Genomic DNA, 13464 nt, shown 5'->3' on the forward strand with positions numbered 1-13464 from the left:
TAGGCGCTGTATGCATGCTTCTGATTGGCTAGCAGTAAGAAAGAGTGTGAAAGGGGCACCTGAACTCCCGCGCCCATACTTATCAAGTGTCCTGGCTGGCTGACAAAAATGTGGTCCTATTCTTAGGAGTAATAATAAAAGCATTGTATCCATTCTCCTAATTTAGGTAGCTACACCCAACTTGTCGAGCATTTAGTACAGCTTGGGATCTGTCGTAACTTGCTATAGCAAAAAGATGAGAGTTCAAGTAGAGATCGCTACACACATCCCAGGAAAGGCAGGGCAGCAATAAACTCGTACAAAGACATTTCTCTGAGAGAGATGGAGTCACATTCATAACAAATCTTGTACATTACGCAATCGCTCCATCTATGCAGAGAAGCCACGTACTGTTGGTCAAAATGAAAACGTTGATAACATCAATATGTAAAATGTAGTTTTGCAATAGCAATAATTTGGGTATGTCACAGACAAACATTCTTCTAATTTTGCAGCAAACTTTGAACGCCCTTACAATGTGTCGGGTTAATACACAGATCTATACAAGTGTTCACCAGTCCACGTGAGGTCAGGTTAAAGCAAACTGCATTCACACAAATCAGCACACACATAAAGATCACAAGAATCACAAGTGGTATCATAGTATCAACACACTGGCGCTCAGGGGTGCAAACTGAACTGTAGTAGCCAGCATAGTAACCATGGAGATAAGTGGGGCGATAACAGAAGAACGTCACACAGGTACGCTGACCTCTGCATTCCATGAAAGCGTTTGTGTTACACTTTACAAGTCCAGAAAGATTAAGAAAAGGTAGACAAAGACTCCAAGAGCACTGGATAAATAGAGCCTTGCAGAAGATAAGGGGGGAAAGAGTGCAAGAGTGAGTATCGATTGAGAAATGGTGTCATGGCCAGTGTCAGGAACTGCTACTTTCTGAGGCCATAACAGTGGGATGGAGATTCTCCTGGAAGTATGACAGTGGATCATTCATTGTTCAATAAACATGCCCGTTATTGGGCTTTACTATTATTCGGGGTGTGTGTCTTAGTTTTTCCGTCTCAGTGCTCATTACGTAATCATTACTGATGTGGTGGTAAAGTGGCAACGATTAACGTGCAGCTTAGCACAATATCCTATTATTTTTTCCTTCTTCTCCTCCTACTTACCTTTATTATTATTATATTTGTGGTGAAGCTGGGGTGTTAGCATCAAAAAAATACTTACAAGACATCACGGTTAACAAGGAAACTACAAAATACTTCATGAGGGTCACTTTGTAGCTTGAGGTGTTATAAAATCGTGACGTCATTCATTCTAAAAAGTGAATTCTTACTCCTAGCTGGGAGTGGATGTAGGAGGACACTTCATAAATAGTTCTCATGTTCGACTCGGGGGTACGGAAAAATTCTGAATCCTAGTCAGACTTTTAGTGCAATGCTTAGTCGTAATTCTAAGTCACTTGAAAAATACGATATTGTAGCACGTGAGAGAAACTGCATAGCATACGTACAGCCGCCCTTAGTGGCAAAACTCCTAAACTGGGGCGTAACAGAAGTTAGTTGTTTTTTGTTTTGCTGGACATTGTACTCATACGACACCTGTTTTCACCAAATGTAAAAATGAAAGCCATGTTTTATTGCATGTACAATAATGTACACAAATTTAGTAAGGTCACACAAGAGACCAGTAGTAATGATAAGAGGTACAGTTGTGAACATACAGTAGCATATCACAATAAATTAAGCTTGCCATCCTAAGGAGATTTTAAATCTTTTCCAGTATGTAACAATCATTGTGCTTTAACAAATTATGTTAACAAACAACAATACTCAAAACTATGCACAAATTAAATAGGTTATTACAGCTTTCATGTTTCAAATTCAAGAAGTAGGAGATTTGACTTTAAATCATTATTGGTGAAATGAAACATAATTCCAATCAAAATTACAAGCCCGATGGACCTGCCTTGTTATGGTAATGTGAAAACAAATAAACAGGCCGCATATGCACTGTATCGTATACCTCATATTAATCATTACCTCTTACCCTTCCCACAAAAAAAAAAAAAAAAAAAAAAAAAAAAGATCTTGCCCGATGCCAACAGGTAAAAATGAAATCTCTCTTTCAGATTTCTTAACATTCACTACTCGAGTCTGTGTCATCATTAATATACTCCTCTTCTATAACGGTAGCACCATTTTGCATCTCCCAGCTTTCCTCATCATATTCAATACTATCATTGTCTTCATTTAGTTCGTTTTCGGCCTCTGGCCCAACTACAGCAGCTTCTGGACGGCCTTCTGCCAACAAGCCCCGCAGGTTTTCATTTGGCGCTACGTAGCCATTGTTGTTGGAAATGGTAATATTGTCTCTCGTGTCTTCCTCGATGTACACCTTCTGATGGCACATGGGGCAAGTGTCCTGGATATAGAGCCACTTGCGGAGGCAAAGGGCATGGAAATAATGGTGGCACGGTGTAATGCGTGCAGACGTACTGAATTCCTGGTAGCATATTGCACATACATCTTCAATTTCCCGCAGTTGGCTTCCCTTCAGCTCAGGAAGCGAGTTGATTTTTTTGACGGCAGTTCTACGATTGATGAACGTTTTCCACCCGTTCTTAGCTTGAAGGTAAATGTTAAAGTAGGCATGAAGGCACATCATACATGCCCGGATCTTGCTGCCCGATTCAAACATCATGGTGTAGGCTCCATTCCCAAACATAATCACCCCAAATATAAATTCAATAACATTGCCAGTAGAGCGCACATAATACACATAGTCATCGAGCTTCTCCCACAGGACATTATAGTACCCATCAATCATAAAGAGGGTATACACTGTTAGAGAAACAATGACCTTTAAACACAATTCAACGCAGAAAGCCGTCACCGCAAAAAGCCAAGTGTTCAGGGCATAGTGATGCCAGAGGGCATAGCTAAGCAAAATGGGCAGCACAAATAGACAAAAGGAGACCAGAAGAACTGGAAAATGTCTACGGAAAGAGGACACATGTGAGGCACTCAGAGACATGAGGACAGGGTCTGTCATGCCATGGATGAAATGCAAAATAGCAGTCAACAGAAGGCACATGTTACGGCTTAGTCGAACAAGCCTCTCTTCGGGGTCCAGGCCACTGAGACCAGTCTGAAGCGCTAAAATGAAAAAAAGGACGGGGGCCACAAAGCCCAAGCGTTTGTCCTCTTCCTCGGTGGATCCAATGAAGGCCAAAATCCCCAGTCCAACATAATGTGCGATGGATGAAATAACTGCACTCATGCCCAGGACTGTTAAGGTCGAATCACAGCCGCTTATGATGAGGTTACAAAGCACCTCCCAGAAATCATTCCAAGAGATCAGGTAATGGAGATTTTTTTCATCATTGACTGCCACTTTGACAACATAAACCAATATGACAGCCTGGGCCGTTAGCCGTGTGAGCCAGAAAACCCGAAGTACATCGGGGAAGCGGATCCTTTTCCAAGTGTCTTCCACCAGCAGCTGCACTCCATAAATACGGAACATGTGTCGAATGAGAAGATAAACGTAACGGACAGAATAATAAAGGTGCTTCAATTTGACTGTTAAAAATACTAAAGTGTTTACGGCCAAAATGAAACCTGAAGCCGCTGCTACCAACTCCCTCACTTCTATTGGTAGCTCAATTATAAAGCAGAGCGTAGGGATCATTATGTTCAATACAGTTAAAGCAGCCAAAATGGACTGAACGTTCAATAAGGTGACATAGCCAATTCCAAATATTAGCTGGAGCATTAGGATTCCGAGCCAGAGTGAAGGCCCACTGCGGGGAAGCAGCTTAATGCCCAGTACCGCCGTGTAATAAGCGCTGTAGAAATCGATGTGCAAGGTGACATAGTTGATGAGAACGGTGACTGCGCCCAGCAGCACGGCAAAACACAGCATGTAGAATCTGAAGAGAGCCTTCTGGGATAGGAGGAGGACAACACTGGATACAAGGACCCCTGCAACAAGAGAAAAATGTTACTCGTTAGCTGGTAATGAGCTAAAAGCAACGGCGATGTTTTAAGCCCGTGTCGTTGGTATGCTTTACACAAAACCAGCAAGCGGTAGAAATCATGCAGATCTTTGATGTTTAAGTTCAAATACTGCAGGTTGCCTGCTTCTTGGAATCTTAGGCGTTGTGTGTAGTGGGAAATCGCATTTAGTGAAGTGTCCTTTAGAGGTAACCTGGGGGTGTCACACAAAGTTTTACTGAGGGCCAAAAATAACCCTTTACAGATGCATCTCAATAAATAAAAATATCATCGAAAAGTTCATTTATTTCAGTAATTCAATTCAAAAAGTGAAACTCCTATATTATATCGATTCATTACACACAGAGTGATATATTTCAAGCATTTATTTCTTTTCATTTTGCTGATTATGGCTGGAAGCGAATGAAAACTCAAAATTCAGTATCTCCGAAAATTAGAATATTGTGAAAAAGTTCAATATTGTAGACTCCTGGTGTGACAACTCCACTCGGCTAATTAACCCAAAAAACCCTGAGCCCTGAAATGGTCTCTCAGTCTGGTTCAGTAGGCCACACCATCAGACTGCTGACCTTACAGTTGTCCAGAAGACAGTCGCTGAGACCCTCAATCAATGACAAGATTATATTATTTTTTCATTTTTCCATTTGCTGCATGTTCTGTGATAAGCTACAGCATATCATTAATGCTAAAATGTTTTTAATGGACTATTAAGTTAATTAGTTTGGAGAAAAAAAACACAGTTAATGGAATCAGGGTTATATCATCTCACATTCACATTAATGGCATCTTCTGCAATTTTCATTTTTCAAAATTATGCCGACTCCTCCAGGAGGAAAGAATGGTTCATTTAACAAGCCAGGATTTGATGAGCGTTGGCTTTTCATGACATGTTACAAGACGAGGTTTATTTTCTCAAATGATCATTTCAGTGGCAGGCTGCGTCTCATCACCCATTACTTTTTATGTACAATACCTACAGTATTTAAGTGTCACGCTTCAGCATTTTCTGCATTATTTTTTCTTGGTTTATTAGTTTAATAAGATTCATGGCTGACATTGTGCTTCAAGCTGAAAAATTACATCAATGTTTTAATGGGTGCAAAAGTTTTCATATGAAGTTGCACAATAATGCAGCCCAAATTATTGTTCATTTTAGGTCCAATGTCAGGATTATTTCCAATATGCTCAACGATGTTGACATGATGAATCTACTGTATAATAAAACACTACGGTCTGTGCGTGTCTCAGGTCCCTCAGAGCAATCTGATTGGTCAGTTTGGCTTTGGTGACACAAACGAAGGATCAAGTATAAGTGCAAGACACACGAGGACATTGGGAAGAAGATCTCTTAATCAATATATCAGAAAAGGAGTGGAAGGTAGCAAAGCAGAGAATTCACTCGAGCTCCATATGCGCAAAGCATAGAATTATTCAACTAAAAATTATATATCGAGCTCATCTGTCTCGTTTAAAACTGTCCAAAAAGTTTCCAGGGCAAGATCCAACCTGCGAACGTTGCAACCAAGCTCCTGCCTCACTGGGTCACATGTTTTGGGCCTGCATCAAACTAACATCATTTTGGACCAAAATTTTTAAGTGCCTTTCAGACAGCCTTGGGGTCACAATCCCTCCTAACCCATTAACAGCCGTGTTCGGTGTTCTTCCAGACGGACTTGAAGTGGAGAAGGACAAGCAAATGGTGATTGCATTCACTACACTAACTCTCCTCTGATAAGTCAGTGGGAAACCAATGTTTTATATTATTTGAAATTGGAAAAATTCTCAGTTAGAGGATCTGTACAGAATTTTTTCAAAACCTGGCAGGATCTAATCAATACTATTTTAGAATAAGAGAAATAACTATTACCGCATTTATTTTCCTTCTCCATTTTTTATTTACCTATATATATTTCTTCCTTTCTTTTGTTTATTGTTGCCTTATTAAAAAGCCCTAAGCAATTCTCCTTTGGCTAAGCTCTCCTCCTCAGGGGTGGGGTTTGATTTGTCTTCAATTTTTTTTTTCTTTTTGTTATAAATTGATGTATTTGTATGGAATGATTACAATAAAATTAATAAATTAAAAAAAAAAAAAGCAGACAGGAGGTAAGCACAGGAAATGACTGATGGCCTGCGCAGCAGGCTTTAATCGTACATCGTCACTTAATAATCATCACAGTGAAGTTTGCGACACTGAAGGGAAACATGGAAAGTGTAATGGATTTTGACTTTGGCCTTCATTCCTTCTTTTACTTTCTCCTCCGCATCGAGAGGAGTCAGATGAGGTGGTTCGGGCATCTGATCGGGATGCCTCCTGGACGCCTCCCTGGTGAGGTGTTCCGGGCACGTCTAACTGGGAGGAGGCCCCGGGGAAGACCCAGGACACGCTGGAGGGACTATGTCTCTCGACTGGCCTGGGAACGCCTTGGGATTCTCCTGGAAGAGCTAGAAGAAGTGGCCGGGGAGAGGGAAGTCTGGGCATCTCTGCTCAAGCTGCTGCCCCCCGCGACCCGACCTCGGATAAGCGGAAGAGGATGGATGGATGGATTTTACTTTCTCGTACACAAAGTGTAGGGAAAGTATTGTAAATCGTCCAAAAATTCAATGTCGAGATTTTGATGAATCTCGATGTTTTAGACCTCCCCGAGTCTGAAAATAACATTTTTGGAATTATGTCTGTGTGTGTAAACACGGTAACTTGAGTACGCTTTCACTTAGGTCAACGAAATTTTGCATACAGGTACAAAACATAGATTTCTATCAACTTTTGGGCTATTTCCGCTAACCGGAAGTGGTACTTTACCCTTTTCATCCATGCAGCTGCAGAGTCTGATTTATTCAACTTTACCTTTATAATATTTGTCCAATATTTTATTCATTGTCCTGCGGTGGGTTGGCACCCTGCCCAGGATTGTTTCCTGCCTTGTGCCCTGTGTTGGCTGGGATTGGCTCCAGCAGACCCCCGTGACCCTGTGTTCGGATTCAGCGGGTTGGATAATGGATGGATGGATGGATTTTATTCATTTGATTTATTGTTGATGGTTCTTTAATGTACATAATATAAAAATAAAATTGTTTTCCTGCGGTTTACTCCTCAAATATCCATCCAAATATCTGAGTATATCAGAAAGTTGAGGGGAGACCACTCCCGATTTTTAACATCAGGATGGTATTTGTACATTTTCTGACATCCAAAAGCATTCATAATGCTGAGATAACAGGGTTTAGCCCCCCTCCTGAGAGTGTGCATTTAGAGGGTTATTTAGGCTCTGGGATTTCTTTTAGAATTTTTAATTCTGCAGAGTGGAAACTGTCACCTTAATACAAAACCCATATCCAACTAAAATATTTTTGAACCCTTGTGTACTTAAAATATGATTTAAGGTTGAAACACCTTTCAAAAATACCTACTGGTGTGCATCTGGCCGCACCTTCCATTGTGTCTTTTGCATTCCGTTATGACTTCCACTTACATTTACTTACTCGACTCTGATCACAACTAATTTGACTACATAGCAACTAAATGTGTTTACACAGTATTTAAACCCGGCATCAAATACTACTGCATTAAATAGTAATAAACCACAAAGTTCGTTTTCTGTATAATATGATTGGCGTCTTGCTTGATCAGACTTGCTGGCTAAGCATACCAACTCTTGCACATTTATTTCAATACTCCATCCTGGCAGACAGCTGCAAAACAAAACCTGATTAAATTGGACCAACTTGCTTTAGGCTGCCAAAAATGTAATTTGACCAGACTAAATCCCTGATGGACAATTGTGGGAGAACAAAAAAAAAACCTAGCCAGTCTTTATTAAATGATTTAAAAATAAGTGGACCTCAAAGATTAAAAACAAGCTGCTGCTTTGTCTGGCTTGCTGCAATTAGTGCATTTACGCATATGTCGGCAATAATGTCGTCCTCACAATAGCTACAGAACAAGTGTCACATACTTTTATTATGGGCAGTCTATATGTTTAACTATTTAAGATTCTAACAGCCTATTACATCACTGGCTGATGCACAACCAACTCATATTTTGTACGGAAAGTAAAAAACATCTGCCAAGATATAATTATGAAAAATGTATAGGAAATATGTGCAGCCAACACTGCTGGAGCTTCTGGGAATTCAGAGGCACCAAACTGCTATTTTAAAAGGACAGTCTTTCAAGGTTGTCTGCAGTTTTTCCAAGATGGATTATTTCATCACGGCACTGGCATATTACAGCTACAGGTGGAAATGTCTTTGGAATATTGCATCACACCAGTATCCGTTTTACATACAAGGCAGAGTAAAGCAATCTGAATATCCTTTTTCATGGCTACCATGTCAATTCTTAGCTCTGAGCGTTGATCTTTTTGGAGATCTGCATCTCCCTAAATTGAAGAAAGGACTTGTGACCAATGAATGAGGCGGATCTGCAGGGACGAATTTTCTGGAAGCATTTATTGAACGATATTGTAGCAAACAAAATGCATGTGTTTCACCAGTTGTGTGCAGACGACTGGATAACTGATATGTGGATTATGCGACACGAATAATGTGGCACTGAACTAATTGTTCATATTGTTTTGTTCATATTGTTTGTTTCACATTGTACGGCATTGGTTTTCATTGGCTTGCATTATGTTGTAAACTTTATCTTCGTTCTCCATGAAAACGTGATTACAAAGTTTGCCTCAGTCACCACTACAAAACACATGGGAGTAACATAAAAAATATAATTTTCAGGTGGAGTTTTTCTTTAATTGTAGTTTATAGTTATTGTAGTTTGTTTTACTACATTTATTACAGATTATTTTTTATCAAACGAACTTTCTTTTCTGCGGTGGGTTGGCACCCTGCCTGGGATTGTGTCCTGCCTTGTGCCCTGTGTTGGCTGGGATTGGCTCCAGCAGACCCCCGTGACCCTGTGTTCAGATTCAGCGGGTTGGAAAATGGATGGATGGATGAACTTTCTTTTCTTTGTCATTTTCTGAGCAGGAATCCTTAACATTAACTGATGTATTTCCACATCTTTACAATCTTCTACAGCATCACACTTGGCAAATTGTTTGAGATTAATGAAAAACGAGGGTGTGAATCTCAACCTTGGTGGTATCTGTGTGCAGTTGACATGTTCTCCCCTTCACAAGATTACTCCAGTATTGCCATCTCCAATACATCTGTGTTAAATTATTCTGATTTGATCAGGCTTTAACCTAAGTTAACCCCATATGAGTGTAGTTTGTGTGTCAGTGTACCCTAAAATAGACTAATGCCCTAGTTCAGGGCTGGTATGTGTCCAGTGTTTGATGGTGCAAGATGGGCAGGAGATAATGAAGTAAATGAATCGGGTTTGATAGTGGATGAATAAAGAGATGAGGAGATGAGGTCAAAAATCTGTGATCAATTGAAGCTCAGATTCTGAGATGTTCAAAATGTCAAGAAAAGTTGACTTGAGTATGGTTTCTGTACGTGTGTCCATCTTAAAATTACAATTATGCCAGAAAAAAAAAATAGAACAAGTGGTTTCTGAGATATCCACCCTGAATGCTGAGATCTACTGTACAATGATAACTTCCTAAAAAAAAAGACTTATCTTCTTCAAACAAGTTGAATCGTGTTTGCCTTGTTAGGCTTTTGTCCTATTGTTTTGGTTGAGTACTTCTCTCCATGTCCTTCAAAACATTTCACATTTGTCCAATGTTAAATGGTTTAATTTTACATGGATTTTTGCCGTCTGCTCCGTTTTGTCATGCGACCAAGCCTATTGATTACAAAATTTTTAACGGAGTAGTTTTTGAAATACTGTACATGTTTATTTAAATATATATACATATGCATGCACATACACAGACACTCAAATAAGATTTATATGTGAAGATAGCGGAGAGATTGTTTGTCCTAGTGGGCACACACTTAATGATGAAGAGAAAGAAATGAACACAAACACACATCAGAATAGATCTGTAAATGTTTGTACAAAGTTTACTTCACTTGACCCAATGTGTTTCGTTTCATTTTAAATATTATTGAAGTTGCTCATTGGATTCAATTTCCTGTTCATTTTACTCAGCACTTGAGTACATGGTGAATATAATACAAGTTAATGCACAATATTGTACAGTACAATCAGTTGTATTGCAATGTAAAATCTTCTGTTTAGTAATTATCTGTGGTATCACTAAAGTGTAATTGACATGGAAGTCAAGTGAAGTGGTTTTATCGTCATACCATTTATACACCGTATTGCAGCATACAGTGGCACAAAACAACATTCCCAAGGAGCAACATATACAAAAACACAGGACAAGTGCAAACCGACTATATAACTATACTATACTACAAAGATAATAAATAAAAAAGTTAAACAAATAGATGAAAACAAACTGAAACAGATACTAATAAGTAAATAATAACTAGAAGTAAAATCTAAGAAATAGACTTTCTATAAATAAACTGCTGAGAGCAGATCTGAGTGGATGAGGGCAGTACAGAGTTCGGACCACCAAGGGGTACAAGCCGTTGTGGAACTGGTTTGGATGCTACAGTACCTTCCGACAGATGTCAGTGAGCTAAAGAGACCGTGGTAGGAGTACGAGTGGTCCTTCACAATCCATCCATCCATTATCCAACCCGCTATATCCTAACTACAGGGTCACGGGGGTATGCTGGAGCCAATCCCAGCCAACACAGGGCGCAAGGCAGGAAACAAACCCCGGGCAGGGCACCAGCCCACTGCAGGTCCTTCACAATACAATGCTTAATTATAATAGAGGTTGGAGTGGTCCTAATGATCTTTCTTGCTGTATGAACTATCCATTGCAAGATCCTGCAGTTCCCAAACCAGATGGTGATGCAGTACGCTCCGTGTTGAATGAGGTGTGGTAGACTTGCCTTCCTCAGCCGCCAAAGGATGTGGCGACGCTGCTGGCTATGAGGTCAGGAGCACACACTGATAACAGCACATTGCCGCACCCACCACATGACAAACCAACTCAGGATCCCAGATTAGGACCCAAGTGCAGCCATGCAACAGGTGATACCTCAACACCACACTGGTTCAGATGGAACACTGGGAGGTTTTTATGGTGGCTGGATTGTCAACTCTGCCACCAACCCCCAGATTTTTCCCTACAGTTTGGAGGGCCTATATGGATGGTTGGATGCAGATTAAGGATATACCCAGGACGGAGCAACAAAGTAGAGTCACTTTTGGAATTTACGGGATTCGAACCAGCAACCTTCCGATTGCCAGTGAAAATCCCTAGCCTCAGAACCACCACTCTGCTGGCTATGGAGATGGTGTTAATTTAATATCAGCTGCCAGGTGCACACCAAGGAATTTGGTGCTGCTGACCAGTTCAACCACAGAGCCCTTGGTGTGTGCAGTGTGATGTGGACAGCATGGGCCTTCCTGAACTTAACAATCATCTCTTCTGTCTTGTCCACATTAACAGACGAATTGGTGCACTTGCACTGCCCTGCCTGCCAGTTATCGAATCTCCATTCTGTAAGCTGATCCATCCCAACTGTTAATGAGACCCACCACTGAGGTTTTCGATAAACAGTAATAAATATGTTACGTAGGCTAAACCAAGTGACAGTAACGAACCTCTACACTGCAGTTAGCAACTATGGGTTTTAAAGGAAGATCTTGGCCACGCATTGAAAATAAATGAAGCAACGGCATGGAAACAAGGCACACCAAAAACGGTGCACTTCGCGGACTGCCTCGTTTCCAGGGCAAATCGTTAGAGGGGCTGCGCTGTGGGACAGACGGGCCAGTCCTCTTCACCGCGGCCTCGCATATGGAGGAGGACGGCGGTACAGGGTGACAGCACAGCCCACCTGTCACAAAGTAAGAGATTAGAGCAGTACCTGCAAAAAAATCGTGCATCACTTCGTGTGCTTGCGGTTCTAAACTATATGTTAAATTACATTTCACGCATTTCTAAACATATGTGTTGGTATGGCCACACGCAATGTCACGCAAATAACTATTCTATTAACTTGAACTTGAGTACCGATAACCTCGCATACTCTGTTAGCCGTTGTGCACTAGCTATTTTATACAATAAATAAATAAATAAATAACATTCTTTTTGCCTTACCGTAGCTGTCCCGTTAAAATGTCATTCTCGTCACACATTACTTTTAAACAATTTACATCATTAGCATATCATACCTTCTAGACGGCGGGCAAACCGTACAACGTAAACGAGCCAACTGGATTTTAATACACACAACCCGCTCCAGGCTCGTGCCACATGAGGGCCGGCGGTCCAACTCCGTCCTGCCCTCGGCCGAACTCGCAGCGTCTCTCCGCCGGTGACAGCACCGTACTTCCAGCAGTGACAGTCCGCTTACCACGCACCTTCCCCCCCGCCTCGCCACCTCTCACCCCGTGTATGCGGCACAACTCACCCATTAAACTGAAGAGGATCCGCGCAGAGACGCTGGCCCAGCCGGAGCCCAAGTCATGGTAAGAGTTAAAGATGGCGTCGATGATGAAAATGCAAGGGACTCGGAGCGACACTTCCAGGATCTCCAAGGCCCAAGGCCAAAAGCGGCCGTGAGGCGAAGCCATTACAACGAGCTTCTTATGGGGAGGGGGGACTGGCCCTCTCCCCCTACGATCTGAGCCCCCGTAACTTATTCTACCCTTGGTCAATAAGGAGTTCTACTTGACAGAATCCTCCGTAAACGCCATTTTCCCCGGGACTCCCAGTTTACTATGTGCGGAACGCGGAAGCGGCAATGGCCAAGCGTCATACACGCGCTCCTAACGTGACGTCTGACACCTCGTTACCATAGCAACTGAGGGCCAACTAGAGACGTGGGGCTGAGGTGCTGCGTAAAAATAATAAAAAAAAAACATTACGTGCGCGTAGTCATCCAGCACATCCGGGGCCTTCATGTAGAGGCTGACATCTGTTAAGTGAGGATGGCGAGTCGGCGCGTCTGCCCTCATAGATAAGTTTAAATTAAATAGGATTAGATAAGAGTTTTCTTTTTAAAATGTTCTTTCTTTTTAGACATTCTGGTGTGTGTTCGGACTATAGACTGTATGTTTGTTTATTAATTTATTTATTGAGCTTCTGAAAAAAGCCAAATTTCCCCCTGGGGATAAAACGTTATCTATCTGTCTATCTGTCAATAAACTTTATCAATCCCAAAGGGAAAATTAGAATTAAACATCAAGCGCAGAAACATAAAAAACAAAGCCAGAGATTCATTGGACAAATCATGCAATCAATCAATAGATAGATAAATAATAAATGTGTTTTTGTGCGGAAATAGCAACTTTGGAATTAATATGGGATAATAAAGATATTTGATATAAAAATAAAACGCTTTTCATCAGTAACTGGTTTAAGAATTTTATTATTATATTATTATGTGTAATTGTGTTTGACGCCATACCTTCTGTGTCTACTAAATTCTTACAACATGTAATCA

General features: G+C 41.0%; 1 protein-coding gene across 1 annotated transcript; it reads right to left on the reverse strand.

Moving 5' to 3' along the window:
- Positions 1–1615: 1615 nt before the first annotated feature.
- rnf139 (ring finger protein 139) lies at positions 1616–12774 on the reverse strand. Its single transcript, XM_028817587.2, has 2 exons — positions 12430–12774; positions 1616–3984 (listed from the first exon to the last, which is right to left on the reverse strand). The coding sequence occupies exons 1-2, from the start codon at positions 12590–12592 to the stop codon at positions 2135–2137; spliced, it is 2013 nt and encodes a 670-aa protein (XP_028673420.1). The 5' UTR covers positions 12593–12774; the 3' UTR covers positions 1616–2134.
- Positions 12775–13464: the final 690 nt, after the last annotated feature.

This window comes from Erpetoichthys calabaricus, chromosome 13 (assembly GCF_900747795.2).
Source record: "Erpetoichthys calabaricus chromosome 13, fErpCal1.3, whole genome shotgun sequence".
Taxonomy (NCBI): Eukaryota; Metazoa; Chordata; class Cladistia; order Polypteriformes; family Polypteridae; genus Erpetoichthys; species Erpetoichthys calabaricus.

Excerpts from the sequence above, each read along its gene's own strand:
- rnf139 (XM_028817587.2), bottom strand. The coding sequence starts at position 12,592 with ATGGCTTCGCCTCACGGCCGCTTTTGGCCTTGGGCCTTGGAGATCCTG. Across the intron at positions 3,985-12,429 it reads GATCCTCTTCAGTTTAATGG|GGGTCCTTGTATCCAGTGTT; the intron begins GTGAGTTGTGCC and ends CTCTTGTTGCAG.